At 33.8% G+C, this 20,130-nt stretch overlaps 1 protein-coding gene across 1 annotated transcript in view; it reads right to left on the bottom strand.

Annotated features, from left to right (window-relative positions):
• Positions 1-20,088, bottom strand: part of MCU (mitochondrial calcium uniporter) — a 431,136-nt gene extending 411,048 nt beyond the window's left edge. The window contains exon 1 of the mRNA XM_085952663.1: positions 19,969-20,088. Coding sequence (XP_085808789.1) covers positions 19,969-20,073 — 105 coding nt within the window. The 5' untranslated portion in view covers positions 20,074-20,088. The remainder of the gene's footprint in view (positions 1-19,968) is intronic.
• Positions 20,089-20,130: the final 42 nt, after the last annotated feature.

Raw genomic sequence — 20,130 nt, 5'->3', positions numbered from 1 at the left:
GAATTTTAAAAACTAACAAGCAACATCTGCAAATCATATTCTTAGTTCAATTAAAACAAATAAATATGACTAACAAAGCATTTTCGTGTGCACTATTTGTGTCGAATCTTAAAAGCCTACCTACACCCCCTCTACACCCCTCGCCAATGGTACACACACCTAACGGGAAAGAACAATAATTAAAACACTTACAGGTCAAGGCATTTGCAAGGGTTACGGCCACTAGTTTTTGAACACGCAAGACATACGTTCCAAGGATTAAATATATTCTAAAAGAAAATAATTACAAGATAAAAAGAACTTTTTACATACCACGTTTTTAAATTTTCTGTTGAATCATATAAACTTGACAATTCTATGTATTAATAAATATAGAATACTGAAATGTCGTTTTGACATTTCATATTGATTTCCATAGTAACGCACGTATATATTAATAATTTAGTTGCTAGGGCCACAAATAATAGTGTTTTTTTTACGGATTTTTCCGAAATAACTTTCCATATAAAATAAAATTAACTAAAAATTAATTCAATTCTGCTTAAAGATAGCTAAAAATATTAAAAGAATGCATTATCATCGTGTTTTGATATATTCTAAAAGTTTCAAATGTCTAGCTAGTCGGGAAGTTAGTTAAAATCTTCAATCGTCCAATGAGGTGTCCTTATGAGGTTTCCTATAAGCTTATTTTAGAACGCGTCCAGAAGAAATTTCTTCGATGTCTTTATTTTAAAACATTTAACTATTTTCCTTTCGATAATTCGTCGGATGATTATTTTCCGACTGCCTTTCTACAAGGCATGCTTACTTTTTACTCTCTTGAATCTCGTCGGTCTCTTCTGCTGTTGAAACACTTTTGTTTGTTATCGCGAGGGATGGTTTCCAATCCTGGTGTCCTAATGAATTTGAATTTCCATGCGCCTGTCAATTACCTACGTGGTCGCAGCCATGATTTATTCTGGATTGGAACCGTTTCCTCGTGTCAAGCCTATCAGTCACCATTAGCGAGGGGTGCAAGATTAGTAAATGCGCTCCATAAAGACATAGACATTTTCAATGATGTACTTTGCATTTTGTTTTTGAAACTGTATTTTTCTGTATAAAATTGTATGTTTTTCGTTCTCAAAAATTATATTTTTCTGTATTAAATTGTACTTAAGTATGTTTTGATTAATTTTTTTTGTCATTATTATTGTTATTATATATATTTTTTTCTATATTCTCTTCTCTATTGTGAGGGTAATGTTTGAATTATAATGTAAATCTCATCTTGTGTACGTCTTGAATTTAGATTTGTTATGTCCACAATGTTTTGTATTCTTAAATAAATAAATACAAATCTTGGACAAACAAGAAACAAATTGCACTGGACAAACAAGAATACGAGCTAATAAAAACGTGGTAAAATAGTCAACAGTTAAGATTATGCTAATTGAAATCGATGTGGGAACACATAACAAAACGATCACGTTTGAAAAAGAAACCTGTGCTATTTCATCATAGTGATGCACCTGTTCATATAGTAGCAATGGTCAATATATACAAGAATTAACATTCGGATTGCTTCCGCATCCACTTTAACACCGCCACTTATGCTAGTATTTTAGTCGAGTGGCGAATAATTTATTAACTAAACGCAGTGGCGCGTTTAGGGTGGTGAAGGCCCGACGCACTGACTGATACGATAAAAAATAAAATATAAACCATAAATTCCAAATATTTTTTATTTATATAAAATTAAATCTTATTTGCATTTCCCCTTTTCGTAAATAGGCTTCTTTTTTACAACGTATGAATATTAAAATGCCAACACGAACATTGCCAAACTACGTCAAATACATACCTAGGTACCAAATCTTTTTATAAAAAAATATTCTCTTCCTACATTTAGATTTGTATACGCAGAATATATAAATAAATAACTTTTCACTGTATACCTACATAGGTATTCAATCATATATCGAATAAATGTTACACAAAATCTACTACCTATCTAGTTAATATATTTTTATTTGACTAAATTTATTTGATTAAATTAAATTAAAATAAAATTAATAAAATATAAATAAAATTAAAATTTAATTTAATTTATTTGACTAAAAAAAATCTGAATTATAGATGCCCTTAGCAACCAAGGAATTTCCAGACGCTACATAAACATATTGAACAGTATAATATACTGTATATTATACAGTGATGCCACAGCATGCGTGAAACTCCACAAACGGTCGTGTAAATTTCCCATTAACAAAGGTGTCCGGCAAGGTGATACCATTTCACCTAAACTATTCACCGCTACTCTTGAGGACTTATTTAGGAAACTTGATTAGGAGGAAAAAGGACCGTAAGAGAAACGAATGGGTTAGGAAGCAGAGAAGAGTACGCGATGTAATAGACGTTGCCAAACAGCTGAAATGGAGATGGGCGGGGCACATTGCTCGCCGAAAGGACGGCCGCTGGACAAATGCCGTCATCCAATGGTACCCAAGGGGTACGAAACGGCCACAGGGTCGCCCTAAAAGCCGCTGGATTGACGAACTGGTAAAGTTCGGCGGAAATAAGTGGCAGCGAACGACACAGGACCGAGAGAGTTGGAGAAAGCTTGGGGAGGCCTTCATCCAGCAGTGGATTGACCCCGGCTGATGATGATGAAATAAGGTAGATACATTAATTAAGATTTTGGTATAGTTATTCTATGTTAGAAGCCCCCTTTTAAATCATATGACGAATTTATTGCGTCATTTGCGTTATATAAAACCCGCCACTGACTAAACGTGTATGAACAGATAAATTAGTCGAGTTATTTAGTAAAATCGTTTAGTCGACTCAATCTATTTTATTCAAAAAGTATCGAGTATTTAATGTTAATAAAATTGCATTGGTAAAAGGGTGGAATTGGCAGAAGGGAGGCTGAGAGTAAAAAATACTAAAATATCAAACGTACATAATCAAGATAAATGAAAACATTTCCCATGAGTAGGCACGTTATTAGTAAATCAAACTACTCTTCGTGCCAACGGGGCTTAAGTTGCGAAATTTGCATACCTACACGAAATATTATTTCCAGCGATTAAATTCCTTGGATACCTTTATTTATGGATATTACAACTGCATAATGTGTAAGTAATTATTTACCAAGATTAACTTTTTTCTATACAAATCGGCTAAATCTGCAAATATTAGGTACAAATAATTGTAATTAAACAATATATTTTATTCAACGAATGCTTATAATTATTTTCGTATGAAATCAACAGTAGACTAGCGGCGTTCATGTGCGACTGATTAAAACTACACGAGTCAGAACCTGCCCGTAGTCAGTCGTGCACCATCTTCTACGGCTCTACGCCAATGCGTCACGACTGACTCATGGATGCATTGCTAAAAACCTACGTTTCCAAAGTCAGTCAGATGCTGCCTATGAAACAGTGACCAGCTTTTATGCGAATGCAATATTTAGTTTCATGACGTTATAAGCAACTTTTCATTACTCGATGACATGATTGTAACTTCGAGACAGTGTTGCCATATTTTTCTATGCTGATTATAGTACAAAGGCGTAAAAAATATAGTATTTCTGAAAAACATATAGTACAGGAACATTTCTCGTCTTGAATCCTTTAAAATTATAGTATTTTGGTATATTTGGCGTAAAATTATAGTATTTTACATTTTTCGCGAAATCAAAATTATAGTATTGTACTATAATTATAGTACGGTTGGCATCACTGCTTCGAGAATAGTGAAACATCATGATGAAAAATAAAAAATGAACTCGTGTGTTAAAATGCTTTTGCGCAATATAAGTTTACAACTGACTCAAAAACCTAATGACTCAAATGAACTAACCTGACAAAACGGATATAAATACCACTAAAAACAAAAGTCTCAGAATCACTACCGAGTGACTGGATTCCCATTAAACAGTATTAAAACAAAATGAGATAATGCAAATAACTTTTTTAAGCAATGTAAGAAAAAATATATAAAATAATACATATGCAAGTGAAAATACCTATATAGACTTCTTTTACTTTACGAAGCCACCTTCTGTCGAGTACACGGTCAAGGGAAAGGGAGGTGCCAAGGAGGTGTGTACTAAATACACCGTAATAATCCGAGAATCTATAAAATGACGTTCATATAATACACTTTCACTCAAGTGGAATATATCGGTATGCTTTGCATTTTGATTGAGCTAATTCACCAATGGCAGTTTTGTGTTACAAATAACTAACTAAATAAATGACTGGTGAATCCCATGATGATTTATTCAATTTAGAAAAGATTAAAATAAGCATCCCTCTTGGAAGATGCAAGACAGTTACATGGCAGCGATAATTTTATGTTATCATAATAAACAAAGTAGATATATTTGCGTAGGTAGTCATAATGTATGTACATACACTAAAGAAAACGGGATCCGTTTTAACATTCCAGTACTTAGTAATATTTCGCACATACACGTGACATTGAAGTGGTACATTTGATTTTGAAAGTGTTCTAAAACAGAAGACATTCCGACGAAATAAAATAAAAAAACACAACATCGCCTAGCCGAAATAGACGCGCTTGTATTTATTATTGAATAGATAGGTACGATAGGTAGACTGCATTTCACTCGATGATTCCGAAAGTAGTCTAAAAGTACTCATCGTTCTACAGCAAAATTAAAACATTACCTTATAACAAATAATGGTCCTCTTTTTTCCCTCCCAAATACTTCCAGTCGAATTATTGAGACTTACACATAGTTAATTTGCGTAAATCGTGACGTGTAAACCACAAGATAAATATATTTCATAACAATAATAATAAAGAAACTCATATATTATTATTCTCATTATATATTATCACAGCAGTGGTCCTGAATGGACAAGGATTTACAACAGATCGAATAAACGAAATATGTTTAAGACCTCAGGGAGAAATAGATATGGATAATTGAAGATTTTCTTCTACGTCTTTCTTTTTAGATCTTTTCTTTTTAACACTACATCGGACCATGAAGCTAAATGCCAGTAGTGTAAACTGTAAATAGTAGTAACAGTGAGACAAACGCAGTAATACTCAAGATTTAAGAAAATCACATATAACTATTGTGATCTTATCAAGAATCGAACAGTTAGCCGCCGGATTAGAAGCTGGCGCCTTGCGCTTTAGACTGCGAGGGCTGATGAAACCCTATTTTAATTTGCATACTCTTTGTGGGTCTTGACCTTAAGTAACTGCCTCCACCCAGGTCTGTCCAAAGCCGCTTCCCTGCAGTTTAAGATGCCCGGGGTTTTTAATCTAGCTCAACCCAAATCACTTTATCTTGTACGAGATCGTCCAGGTCTTTGTTTGCCTTACAGCTTCCCAGATGTCAGTTTCTTTGTCATGCGCGACTCATCCATCCTGCACATGGCATATATGGCCCAATTTGATGGACTGTACAATGTGCGGGCCTCGTACCGTAATAATATCTTTGCCTCTACCAACTGTGTTTCATTGGTGGATCCGAAGATACCACGTAGCACGCTTCGCTCAAATGACCCCAAACTCTTTCCATGCTTTTAGTCATGTACCAGCTCTCCCAGCCATACGTGTGTGAGCCAAATGTGTCAGTTCAATGTCGTGGAACATAGCAAGCGACATTTGTTACCTATTTTTCTTTTAAATTCGATTTCTAGGCATTCATTTTCAGATACTACCAACCGATCGTATTTACAGATTTCTGGGGTTTCAAAGTATATACTTCTTCCTTCTTTTCTCGACGTCGCTGCAGAGGTCTTTCTAAAAAGATATTATGTTATGATGAAGTGTAGTGTAGGTTTTAATATGTAAACGTCGCTCTAAGAATGCTCAAAAAAGGAAGAAGTACACGCGGTGAAAACCCAGAAATCTATAAATACGATAACAACAAACCGTGAAAGTATAAAAAATTATAATATAACTGCCAAACTATTATTAATTAATTAACTATTTCTTTTATTCAACAAAATAATTCACAAGATTTGAGAATGTAACATTATAGGTATATAGGTAATATTGAACATATTTCAAATCATGTATGTTCTATTATTTATTGATATTGTGTACATTAGCTGTACAATATTCTAGATGAGTCGAGTCATGTTTGGGATAATGAACCACCCTAAGTCGTGAATCCAGCAACCTTTCCATTAAAGCGAATCTGCATTATCTTCAGTCAGCCATTCTAAAAATGATTCGCATACACTATACTTGTATTTATATTCATCACAATTATTGCGGATTACGAATGTATGAGTGACCGGAGTCCTCAAATGAATATATCCCCCTGTAGGTGTCAGCGAATAAAAAACAGGTGCTTCGCTTTATTGAAACGGCGATGGCGCCCGTCCATCGAAATGAGTCGCCAAGGTATAGAAACATAGTCCGGCTGTCAAGCGCCACCTCGCCTCGAATAAAAATAAATTTTCACTGAAAGATCTCGAGTGACCTCACGAAACGTATTTGCCCTAAAAGTGACCGGAGACTTAGTAGGACCATAGGGGCTTACCTTCACTCAATAGACTATAAAAAGTTATTTGGTAGAATTATTTTTTGATTCAGAATGTCATAAAAATATCTAAAATATGACTTTAATTCTTGGTGTAAAGACGTTAAGTGTATTAATCATAATAAAATACAATAAGCATATAAATAAGTAGTAGGTACATGTCGCTACCTTAAAGCAACAATGGGATAAGTCACAAATTCTAGTTTCGAGATAATTGAATTTTAAGTAATGTGTATTTTGTTTTTTCCGTCGTTTATAATATATGTCAATGGCAAGATTGTTTGTCTAACATTATTAACAATGGGTTATATTAGTTATCCCACTATTAATTTCAAGTTAAAGGATATTTTTTAATAAATGCAACATTGGTATTATACTTTTAAATAGGGTATTACATTTTTTTTAATCTCAGTGATTTATTATGTAGTTACAGCTATCAGCAATCGATTGGTATACTTCTCTCAAATTCCACTTTTTTTTCATTTTATCTCACTATTGCTTTCAGTAGCGAGTGTACTTATCCACGTATTTAAATATCAGAACAGGTTTCATTAGTTCAGATGAGCATGGTCAACTAGGTCCTGGTATTTTATTAAATAGTGTCCTCTACTTTAATTACATTACATCTAAAAAATATATTATGGATAAACTTTGAGGACCGGAACAAATTATAATCACTAGAATTGTTAAGATGTAGTAGGTATTTAGAATTTAAATAATACATACAATATTATAATCATGATCTGTTATATTATAGGTTCCCAATTCAAGGGTAGCAAAGTATTGAAAAGGGGGTCACCAACTAGTAAACAGAAATAATATTATTGGGTATATTAATAATACTACATAATTCATTTCTAGGTAATAGGTATATCAATGTTTGAATAACAGATCGTCGAATATGGACCTTCTTCTGACGGAATGTTATATTATTTACATATTTTATATTATACTCTATGTAAAATGCAACATTATGTGACACTCGGGAAATCCACAACAGTTAACATAAAATCAGAAAATTCGGTTGAAAGGAGGAACAAGCAGCAAAAAAAAATGCAACAAACAATATTTCCATAAACAAAAAATAATCAATTGCCGGTTGAAAAGATAAAAATTCGTCTTCAAAAGGCGAGACAAAGTGTAAAGTTTCACTGTAAACTGAGACTAAGTAGTAAACTAAATCCAAAAGTAAATTCAAAAGTAGAGTAAGCAAATACGTGCGAAAAATGTAACGTAAAACTGAGACTATTATAGTGAATAAAGTGTGATGATTGATATCGACTTGAAAAAGCAGTGAAAGAAAGCGTGGTAATTTCAAATCCACGTGTAAACAAATATAGAGAGTGATTCCAGACATACATATAAATTTTATTTCACGATTTAATTTGGTTTCTTCACCATGTTAAAATGCATTTGATATGCAATGTGACGGGGGAGGGACGGGTCTGGTTACTTGGCAATAATTATAAAAGGAGATCACGACTCGAAAATTGTCGGGAACCCATTAGAATCATTAGATAATCGTAGTTTAAAAAAAACGATTCGCTTATTTATTTTAGAGATCGTGTGATTTGGTCTGGCCTCACATCTGGCAATCTCCTGACATAAAAATAGAAAACTAACACCCGAAAGAAAGAAAATTGCTCATGAGGTTTTTCTTGTCAACATTATGCACAATTTAGTATTTAACCAATTCGGCGGCGTGATGAAGTTAGCAATGATTATTTCAGTTATGTGTCTTTACAACTAACGGTATTAATTAATAACTGAAGGTAACTATTTTTAATAAATTGTGTCATCTAGTATTTCTCTTTCTCATTGAGCTGTAAGAAAGTTACAATAGCTATTTCAACTGAGAGTAAAGAGCCAAACAACTTCATACATTTGAATCGCCTACAACAGATGTGGCGAACATATGGCACGCGTTTGAAGAGAGAAAAAAACCTATAATAAATGACAAATCGCATTGTATAAAAAATAGCAGGCAAATACTCTTCAAGAGTAAGCATTAGGTACGTTTAATGTAAATAAATAATTGCATAGGTCGGTAATTAGGTTTTATTCATCACATACAATAATAGTATCGCACTAACCTCCTCAGGCGGCGGGGGAAGCCGTCCCGCAAACCTCCGATTTTGACCGATTTACAATGCTTGACACCACTGTAGTGAGAGAATGCCTCATCTGATTTCATCTTTACCCATAAAAATAGTTGCACTAAATAAGAAACAAAAACTTGGCAGAGCTAGTGCCTAGTAGTAATTCTAGCAAACCATTTCAAAATTGCTGGATCGAAGTGTACGACGTACCTAATTGAAAAAAGTGATAAAGATATGTGGTATGTTCTGTAAGTGGTATCTATAACATCATCATTTTTAATAGAATTCTTAAAAACCATTTTTCCCCATGAAAACCTGCCACAGTTGAAAAATAATATTTGGGAAATTTTGGCACACCTACACTATAAGAAAATGTTATACTATAAACTCTTAATAAAATTTGATGTATTTATATTATGTAATCGAGCTTCGGTACAGTCGTAATATAAATATGTATAAAGGATTTCAAGTTAACGATATTTAAATTTTCTACAAAAATCGATGTTTTTATAAAATTAAATTTAAAAAAACACTTAAACCGTGAAACATTCAGAAATATCTCTCACATCAAAATCAAACCACATGTTAATGATAAAATAATAATAACAAATCATCTAAGATAAAAACTTTCAACAAACCGTAATTTTATCATACATACCTACTCGTTATTTGGAATAATTCATAAAGATACCTACATATTAGAAATACGTATGTCCAATAAGAAATGGTACGCAATCTTAAATATTGTATAGGCAGGGCTCGAAATGAACCGGAACGCACCGGAACGCTGTTCCGTTTTATGAAATCCCCAATAGTATCGCTCCGTCTCGTTGAAAAATTAATGTGACCATCTGAGCTAGATAAGTTATATAATAAAAAAAAATAACACACTTATTTTGTATAAAATATATTACATGAAACTAGATAACTAGGTAGGTTATTAAGGTGATACATCAGTGAAACGGCAAATAATTATCAACTATAGGCGCGACGAAATTTTGGACTCGCTCGCATTCTGAGAGAGAACGTCGAGCTGGAAACACGTCACTTTGTTTCGTGATGGCGACGGGCATATTAATTCTTAAATCGTGTAAAGATGACTAAAAACGTTACCCATTTACTTTAAAAAGAAAACATGTCAATGAATATATTATTATTGTTACTAATAGAACATACGTTAAAGTGCCCACCACCACCCGTCATATATGCACAACCGTGGATATGCACGGCCGCTTTCTATGACGCTTTATAAACAGAACATAAAATGGACGTATGTTGGACTTATATGACAAATTATATTTCATTTGGCATGCGTCATTTGCACCCGCGACCCGCAATCCGCGCATCGCCTAGCCACGATCTTTTTAGACCGTGCCTCAACTGAGGTACAGCCTTAATATTTTCTGAAAATTATTTAGCGCTCCGGTTCGTAAAATTTTTCATTTCGAGCGCTGTGTATAGGTATTATTCATTGAATTCAAAAAAATAGTTTATTTTAACTTTTAAGTTTGTTTATCTTTCAGTGTTTGTATATGTATCTTTCTGTTTAATGTTTAGATATGCAGTGTGTATTGGTCATTAACACCTTTAAAAGTCAGTTTCCAGTACATTATATTAAATTGCATTTCTCAATCCGTCTTTATATGTTCCTAGTAGCTCTAGACGGCCACTTGACTTTTCACTCGGGTCTTAAAATTTATAGCTGGAGTAATAAATTTGAACCACATTTCCGAACACTATACGTCATCTAATGTAATTATTGTAAGAGGTCAACAAAATTTTACTTTCTCCCATTTTGCTTTTAGATGATAATGTACATTCAACGGAATGTACGTAATGACATCCAGTAAATATCCTGTTAAAATTATTTAATTCAAAATAAACAAATTCTCAAAGCGGGAATTCCGCTACGTAGGGAAAGTAACGTTGGAAGGGAATTGAATTTACAAATCTTATGTGTGTGTCAAACCCCAAGAATCCTGAACAAACAGCCCCTGTGCATAGGGATGTCATATCGAAATAATAAGTATAGTTACATGGTATCGATATCGTATTGATACTTGTAACCGTTGTTACCTTGTTAACTTGTACCGAAAGAATCGTCCATACACACGTATCGATACTTTGAATCGATATCGAAAGGAAGGTACCTACGTATCGCTACTTTGCGACATCCTTACCTGTCATGAATATGTGCTATGTAGATACCGCTGTATCTCTCGCGGGAAGAAGGACCCATTCTTATCCCGTCTCGCTTTGAATCACAGCAGGTCCTCCACTAAGTAAACGTGTATTTAATGGGAAAACATGGCAAGTGCTAGCTCCAGGAGCAATATAGTACGCAACCGTACTCACAGAATATGAAGAAATACCAAAGAAGCTGATACATACGTCTCTAACGTATTACACAATATTCTCACGTTTTCGAGTGTTGATTTATTGTATAATAAAAGTAGGCTTAACTCAATATGTACACCCAAAGCTTATCCCAACAGATAAGTCTGCGTTATATAAACAAATCATCAACAATCTTAATCTATGATTTTGGGACGATTTCTACATCCTCTTTCACTCAGTTACTACATATTTAAATTGTTTTAAATATATATATATATATATATAAATCTTCCCCTTCCTATAATCAGGTCCGGTTTTGGTGCGATTAGGCCTCTTAGGGTCTCACGCCTAGACGAATTAGGAGTCTTTTGACGTCGCAGTAATATAATAAAATCATGATAGATTGAAACGAAAGATAAAAGTGGGTTTCAAATGTAAAACATTTAAAATGCGGGCCCCTTGTGCAGTGGATTTATAGAATTATTTTGAAAATTTGAGAACATTGTTCACGAACTTCTAATAAAGGATTAAGTACTACGTAAAATACCTTGTAAAACACATTTAAAATATTGACATTATCATCATTGGAAACGCAGTAGTTCCAAAACAATGTCGCTAGGTGAATAAAACCGTCCAATTATTTTGCTTTCTTACATATCTAATATATATATTAATTAATTGTTAGTAAAGAATCTATATATATATATATATATATATATATATATATACATTATTAATTATCAATAAAATGCAAGAAAACCATCAATATTGATTAGGTAAGTAAATATTATTTTTTCTAGTAATCACACGGCTAAACATACATATCGCACAAAACTTGGTCTTTACCAGCACTTTAGCAGCAAAAACGTGGGCCATAAAATCAGCGGATTGAAAAAGGATCGGTGCATTTGAGATAATACAGTGTTCAAGACATATCTACACACACATACGTAATAACAGGTACATATTTGAAGAGCTTAAAAATAAACTACAGGCTCTCACTCAACCATCTGTCTGGGGCGAATTCGTCACTTCTTTGACCATTGACTCAAAGGAGGTGGCAGCTTGTATAGTCTGGTCTGCACCGCGATTTCCTAACTATCGACTCGTGTGTCACCCGACGACATGACGTAATTGTGACGTCAGCCAATACACGCTCGAGGCATGCCGCCCAACACACAGTGCTCACCATAGATATTATTATGATGAAACACCTATTTGTGTATGGTGACAATGAATAACGCCACTGTTTGACTAGCGTTATTTTCTCGAATGCTATTATCACTCCGGTAGTACGTCACAATGATGTCATATGACGTCATGTCGACCGGGCGGCTTGGACTCGCAAGTTCTAACATAGGGCCCCTGGTCGTGCTTGGTAGCGTACACCGTAAATGAGGAGGCAGAAGGTACATCCATACGCTGGACCGATCAAACCAAGAATACGATTTCATTGGTGTCTGCAATCCGCTCGGCTAAATTCAGACACAACCGGGAGAGATTCGTTAGTAGAATAAGAACTGCTCATGAAGACCAAGATCCTCACTAATGAGGCAACGACTGGGAATGTGTGAAAAATATATGAGTATCGCTTTCCATAATTCAATGTCAACTTTTGACATGACTTTGAGAAAACCTTTAAAAAAGGTCACAATTCACGTACCTACCTACCTATGCATAATATCGTTCCGTATTTTGTTTAATTTCATTGCTTGTTACAAAAAAAGTGCTCTATACTGCATTTTTTTTTTAAGAAAACGGATAAAAATTATGACAAAAAATCATTATCATTTTGGCCCTACAACCCTTGGCGGATCTCAAAAACTTCCTCCATCCTGATTCCTAGATAATCAGGCGCGGACACTCTCCGATTACTTTTACCAAGCATTCTTAAAAGCCGCCAAAGATCCTAGCCTGGGGGCCCGATTCACGATGTGGGGCCTATGGTTACATGTAAATTTTACGTATTACATTTCAGCGTAGCACAATTCGCCGCGAGCTTTCTTATCGGAAAGAGATGACCGTGGCGTATACTAAAGGTACTATACGGTCATCACTATAGTACCGAGATGAAAATATTACGCGTTGTTCGTGGAGCATTTTCATGGGTGATTTTGACAAAATTCATGAATGCAAGAATGAAAACTTAACCTAACAAATAATCAAGTATATCGGCCATTTTCAAAATTTCTTTACCGCTGGCTTTCTATAAACCGACAAGAACCGTGTTTTATTTAGGCATGGATTTTATCTCAGTACTATACGACCCAAAGAGGTTGGACGGTCTTTAATACGACCATATTTCCGATAGAACATTTCACGGTGAAGTGATAGTGCGGGTATATCCTCCGGCATTCTATCCACGTGGCCGATCTACAGCAGTCTGCATTTTCATATACCACGTGATCTCAAAATTTCAATCGGTGACATTCATTAAAATCGATCTACAAGGCTTAGCTATACATATTACAAAAGAAAATAAAAAGGTACGACATATACAAACGTATCCATCCATTTGTCTAGTGAAACTATTATACAACTGTACTATGCGTATTTATTATAATAAACCAGTAGTTTGAATAAATTGATTGTACGCACACTCCTAAACAACTCTGAACAAGAATTTTATCGTCGTGTCCACTTTGGAAACTTGTATCTCGACATTACTTTGTCAGCTGAGAGTAACATTGCAAAAGCAGTAAAGAAATATTTTCGACATTTTACAAAAACAATAATATAAAAAGGTGCAAAGGTAAATTTTAACATTTTTCAATTAACCCAGTGTAATACAGTAGTGTTTTATTTAACTAATTCACAGTAATGGATGGCGATGATAAGAACGGAATATTTCAGTACACACTGGAGAATATTATATCCCTAGCCAAACAAGTACCAAGTCGTTGTGGTAAGCAATCCAAAATTCATGTCATTGCCGGGCATAAAATGACAATCTGTATCGAAGGCTATTAAAATTAATAAATAACAACATCACGGAGAAGGGACGCAGTTGGTTCAACAGGCCTGAAGCGAGATTTTCCGTACGCAAATAATACGAAAATGTTTTGTAGGCACGGGCGTTGTCTTTCCCGGGCAAATAGCCAAGTAGAGACCGATTCAACCAACGATTCAAATTATTAAATAATTCTCCTGTCTATGATCCACACGAATCAATTAACGTGTCATAAAACACACAAAATCAGCCGGAATATTATAATTGATTTTATTGTTTGCTTACAATTAAATAATATCATTTAAATATACCAAATTTTATCAACTTTTTAAACCAGCGCAGGAATTATTCAATGAAATGTAGTGTATGAGGAGTGTACGACAAAAACAGCTGAGTGCCGGTCGACGACACACACTCAGGGGTGTCAACTAATTTTTACATAAGATCTACTTTGGAGAAAAAATCCTCCACGATCTACTTTTTATGAAATTAAGGACATATTATATATGTATAGTATATAATAGATATATTTTTAAACAAAAATAGAATCTTACTAAGAAAATTAAATAAAGTGTTGTACAAAGAAAAAAAAATATTTACATAACTGTAGTTATTTTATTTTGAATACATAAATGTTATTTTGAGCTTCCGGATGCTACAGAGCTTGAATGACTTATCCTACATTGTGTAATATCCCCCCAACAATTGGGGGAGTAATTACTCATACCAAATGTGATCAAACATGATTCCAAATGTTCATCTAATAAGTATATCGTCACTGTACAGGCCAATTGCCGTAACCCTTAGTTTTCACCAAAGTGATATTTTGATGGTAATAGACTTATTGCATACTCTTGCACGAACTGACCAAGTATCATAAATCCCAAAAAAATATTTCATATCAAAATAATTCAAAACTATGTTTAAGCCATTTGTAACTAAAAATGAAAAAATATTCCAGCCAAATGCTGTAACCCTCTCTAAACGTAAGCCACAGGGTACCTACAGAGTAAACCACTAAATTTGTAATATAATAATATATATTAAATAATATATATAAAATAATAAATGATTATATAAAATAGTAAGTAAATCCAATTCCCCACAGTTTTTTTCACTTCCTGAACAATTTGATATATGAGGGTTGCGCTACTACAGCCTGTACAGTGACGATATTATAATTATTTGGTAGCATTGCTTTCATCTCTTGTTTGGTGTTAGAATTAGACAATTAAAAATTTGGATAATATAAATATGTTTAATAAATAAAATCTTATTATACTTCCAAATTATGAATAAATAAACAAAATATATTTGGCGATCGACCAAAAATCATTTAGCGATCGACCTTATTGACACCCCTGCACTATAAAGCTTTTCTTTCATACTAATTCCGCACTATATACATAATTTTCCACGGACGTGTCACGATCTTCTAATGAAACGATTCGAGTCCCTGACATCTCTATCAATTAATATGAAATGTTGCGCCATTAGACAAGACAGCGATTTTTACAGATGAAATATGATTTGCGTCTAAGACGGTAACAGGTGTATTTTCACAGAAAGATTATTCTTACCTACACAGGTATAATTCAATAGTATTTATCAATTAGTTTGACTATAACCAAATGTGGTTTTGTGACCTTTTATTATTACAATACTCGATTCTGATTCCGTAACGTTTTATAATAAAACGACATTTGAAATTTTAGAATAAGATAAAGGAAAAATGTTCTGTGTAGCCTATAGCAAGTAATCATCACTAGCCTGGTAAAACATGTTTTAGATATTATATAATTACGTGGGCCTTATGTTATAACTTGTGACATGAAGTCACCCGACGACATGACGTAATTGTGACGTAACCTCTATACACGCATCGAGGCGAGCCGCCCAAGCACACGGCTCACCATAGATATTATTATGCTGAAACACCTATCTTTGCATGGGGACAATGTATAACGCCAGTATTTGAGTAGCGTTAATTTCTCGAATGCTATTATCACTTCGGTAGTACGTCACAATGATGTCATATGACGTCACGGGGCCTCAAACACTGGCGTTAGTCATTGTCCCCATACACAAATAGGTGTGTCAGCATAATAATATCTATGGTGAGCCGTGTTCTTGGGCGGCTCGCCTCGGTGCGTGTTTGAGCTTACGTCACAATTACGTCATGTCGTCGGGTGACTTCATGTCACAAGTTATAACATAAGCCCCCAGTGCGTAAGGCACTGGTCTTTCATCAGGGGTTCCAGGTTCAATATGGTTATACTAATGTTTCACTACACTACTGGTATTGGTCCCCATGGCCTGTTGTGTTAAAAATAATATATACACATATGTATTTATTTTTCAATAATACATTTAATACATGCATCACGGAGTAAGTGTTAGCGGTATATTACTGCAAGCGTCGAGACAATCCGATTGATAACAAAATCTATATTTAATATTAGTGGTAATGGGTACGTAACGCACGAGTCTACGAGTCAGTGAGACAGGTCGTGTAATTTGACTACAATCCTGATTCATAAGAATATTTGGAATTATATGAGATAAAATTATAGTTAATTATTGGAGATTATTTTATAAAATATGAACAATCAAGTATTCCTAAATATTATTTAATGCAATCACCGAATTCCCACATATTTTGTAAATCAGTCCAGATGCAGGCCTATGCGGGTGACGTAGAAATCATTTCCAGATCCTGATGATAATAATAATAATTATGCTTTATTAGTGGAAGCTTTTACTGCTCTGGAAGCATTTGCATAAACCATGAACCTGAAGATCAATGAGACAAAAACGAAATGGGAATATACCCCCTTTTATCCCCCATTAAACATTCAGACAATAAATTAGTATTTTAATTGTGCTGACATTTTTCCCGAGGACGGGTAAATTTTTAAGTTCCAATAAGTACTAAATACTGTATTTTAACTAAATTAATCAATGTATCTAATTACATACGTACATATACAAAACAGTGCCACGCATTATAACAATTATGTTTTGTATTGAAATGCACTATTACCTACATTTTATTAATTTATTTTATTTAAGTGTTAAGCAACTAACTGCTATCTCTCACTCCATATCCTCGAAAGGAGTTGATGTCAGAATGTTATTAAATACATGAGAATGTCTACGATGACGTCTTGATTCAAGAGACAGTGATTAAATTAGTATTGAATAGGGACATATTTCAGGACAGAAACATATTTCGTGAATTTCCTAATAAATTGTGACACAGTTGGTGAATAAGTACAATTATAATTCAATTGACATCTACTTAAGCAATTAATCAAGTTTAAAATATATACCAACTACAGGGACTCGGTAACGGATTTTACCACCAATGGCCTTTAGCCATTCAATAAGACTTATTTGGCCAGTGTTCTGAATCTAAACAGATACTTATTGGGCAAAAAAAACTCGTGAATTTGCAGAATTTTAAGCCGGATTCGAGTCTGAGGTCAAAAGAAGACATTCTGCTTATTAACTTAAGTAGAAATTTATTCTACGTAGCACTTATGATAAAAATACAAACACATTACCATCTTCTTCATAATATGGTTTTTTATGAAGCAGATAAGGCGATCGCTACATCAGAATATACCTACATCTTTAAAATCTGCGTATGTTTTTACAATCTACGTGTAAAAAGTCGATCGACAAAAAATTCACGGCAACATAACTGACAATTAGTACAGTTTGAACACCAAATGGCCGCTTATTGGATAGGTAAATTTTTTACAAGGGTGCTTCGATCCTGTCAGTGCCTCGCACCTCCAAAACCCTAAAACCGACATTGCCAATAAGTAGGTGTGTATCCTATTTTACGGTCTTAGTTCTTTCATATAAACAAGACATACTCATGATGGCCAGGACCAGATTTACCATAGGGCTAAAGCCCATGGCTCCCGAGTTGGTGGATCCCCGGAGTCCAATAAATAAATAAAAAAGCATTACTTTCGCGCCGTGTTCAACAACAGTACATACGTAGTGACTTTACTAAAATAAAATAGTTTTGACATAATTTTCAACAAAAAAAATGGCAAAGGAAAAATGTATTATGTACAAAATATAAACCAAACATCACACGTAATTTGTAGGGAAATCAAATATATTGAGGAATACGCATGTTGCATTCCGTTGTTCTTTTTACAACGTCGGTAATAAAGTAACGATAAAATAAAATATAGGTATACCTACTAGTTACGGCAGCATGCATCAATAATCGACATCGAATGCAGTCCTAAATAACATGCTGACGGTTTCGCAATAATTAAGGTAATCGACTTTGAAACCGATATCCTCGATTATTAAACTATTCATATTCCAAAATTATAAAGGGAAACATAATATTTTAAAATTACGCTTTAACACGTTGGTTTGTGGGGCCTCAATTGCCCAGGGTCCCTTCAAATGTAAATCCGACCCTGGCCCCATGGCCTACTGCACAAATACGTGTTTCGAAATAACAACTAATATATATACCTATTTCACTTTCTTTACTTAGGTACGAACAGGACTCGAAATGACCGGAGCGCACCGAAGCACCGTTCCGGTTCGTGAAATCGATGATAGTATCGCTCCGTCTCGTGGAAAAATTAATTTGACCATCTGAGCTATGCCAGAGCTGAGCGGCTCAATGACATATTAACACCTGTGGTTGTGTGGATAGGCAATATAACAAAACATCCAACAATTTTATAAATTACACATAAAATTTTACACATATATCTTAAGAAAATTGTCGAGCGCCCCGGTTCGTAAACTATTCCATTTCGAGCGCTGGGTACGAATCTACTTACCGAATATCAACATGATAATGTAGCATTGCTATGGAGGTGGTGTGAGTAATTTCACCGAGTAAATGAATTAGATATGTTGACATACTTAGTTAACAGTAAAAAAACTAACATACCTACTAACGTATGTAGTATAGTAGACATTAAAATAAATTTGCATGATAATAGGTAATATAATTACTATATAGGAGGTACTTTAAATATTGAAAGGGATATTTTAATAATTTTCTATGATGTTAACATTCTTCAAGGAATGAAGTACAATTAATAGTATTACCTTACTGTCACATTATTTATCAAAGAGCTAGGTATTCGTAAATTGAATGCAATGACAAGAAAACAATAATATTTTTCTCGATATACCTACCTACATATCGAAAAAATACTATGAAATGGTTCCGTGAAATAAAATATAGTTTTAATATGCGAATAATAAATAACAATGATGATTATGAAAAACTACAAAATTTAATATTCAAAATAAATTAATTATGTAAGAATCTATAAGAATAGATAGATATCATAGTTTGCATGCGATAATAAAATGAAAACATCTAAATTTTCTGCGTGACAAAAGAATTTCCGAAAACTTTTTAAATGTTGCATCGTGAGTAAACGAAAAAACAACTTAGATATACCCACATACACACACAAATTTAATGTGTCATAAATCTACAAGAAATGAGTCTAATTAGAATCGTATTTGACTCCATGTAGATACGTTAAGTTTAATGAATTTTAAATAATAACCATGATATTGTATGTTACATGTAAGTAATAAATAATATGGATGAAGATGTTCGTGATCCAAATATCTTATCACTCTTATTGTTTGCTGTGTTAAAATTAAAAATAAATAAGTACATAATTGAAGTATGTACGTATCAAAAAATATATAGGTAAGTAGTATATTATAAATATGCCGGCAAACTACTTTTTCGCGTGATAACATAACTCACATCCAAAACAATGAACCGAGCGTGTTATCACAATAAACAAAACACACAAAATTTTACTCGTTTGTGAATCTTAATATTTTAAGATCACAAGTAGAAGCACAATATTAAAGTTGCTTTGAGTAACTTTCAAGTCCTCAGTATAGGTACCACGAGGGCGGTCAACGAAGGTTTGACAGTTCTCTGTAAGTACTTCCAGGTAGAAAAATGAACATTGGTAAAATTCTTCATAATAAATGTAATACGAAAGAATAAAATGCTAAATTGATGGAAAACATACCCTGGTATTTCTTGGAACACTTATAAACGGTGACAAACTATATCCACGGGTTAAATCTAATTTTAATAACATTTTGCACCTCGAAGCACAGACACTCGACGCCATCTTCAAAAATATACTGAAAATTTCAGGATAACCAACATCACAGAGTCAAACTTCCAA

The sequence above is a fragment of the Rhyacophila brunnea genome, unplaced genomic scaffold (assembly GCF_057557595.1).
Source record: "Rhyacophila brunnea isolate RB1 unplaced genomic scaffold, BYU_Rbru_1.0 scaffold_3, whole genome shotgun sequence".
Lineage (NCBI taxonomy): Eukaryota > Metazoa > Arthropoda > Insecta > Trichoptera > Rhyacophilidae > Rhyacophila > Rhyacophila brunnea.
This window is presented reverse-complemented; position numbering and strand designations above follow the sequence as displayed.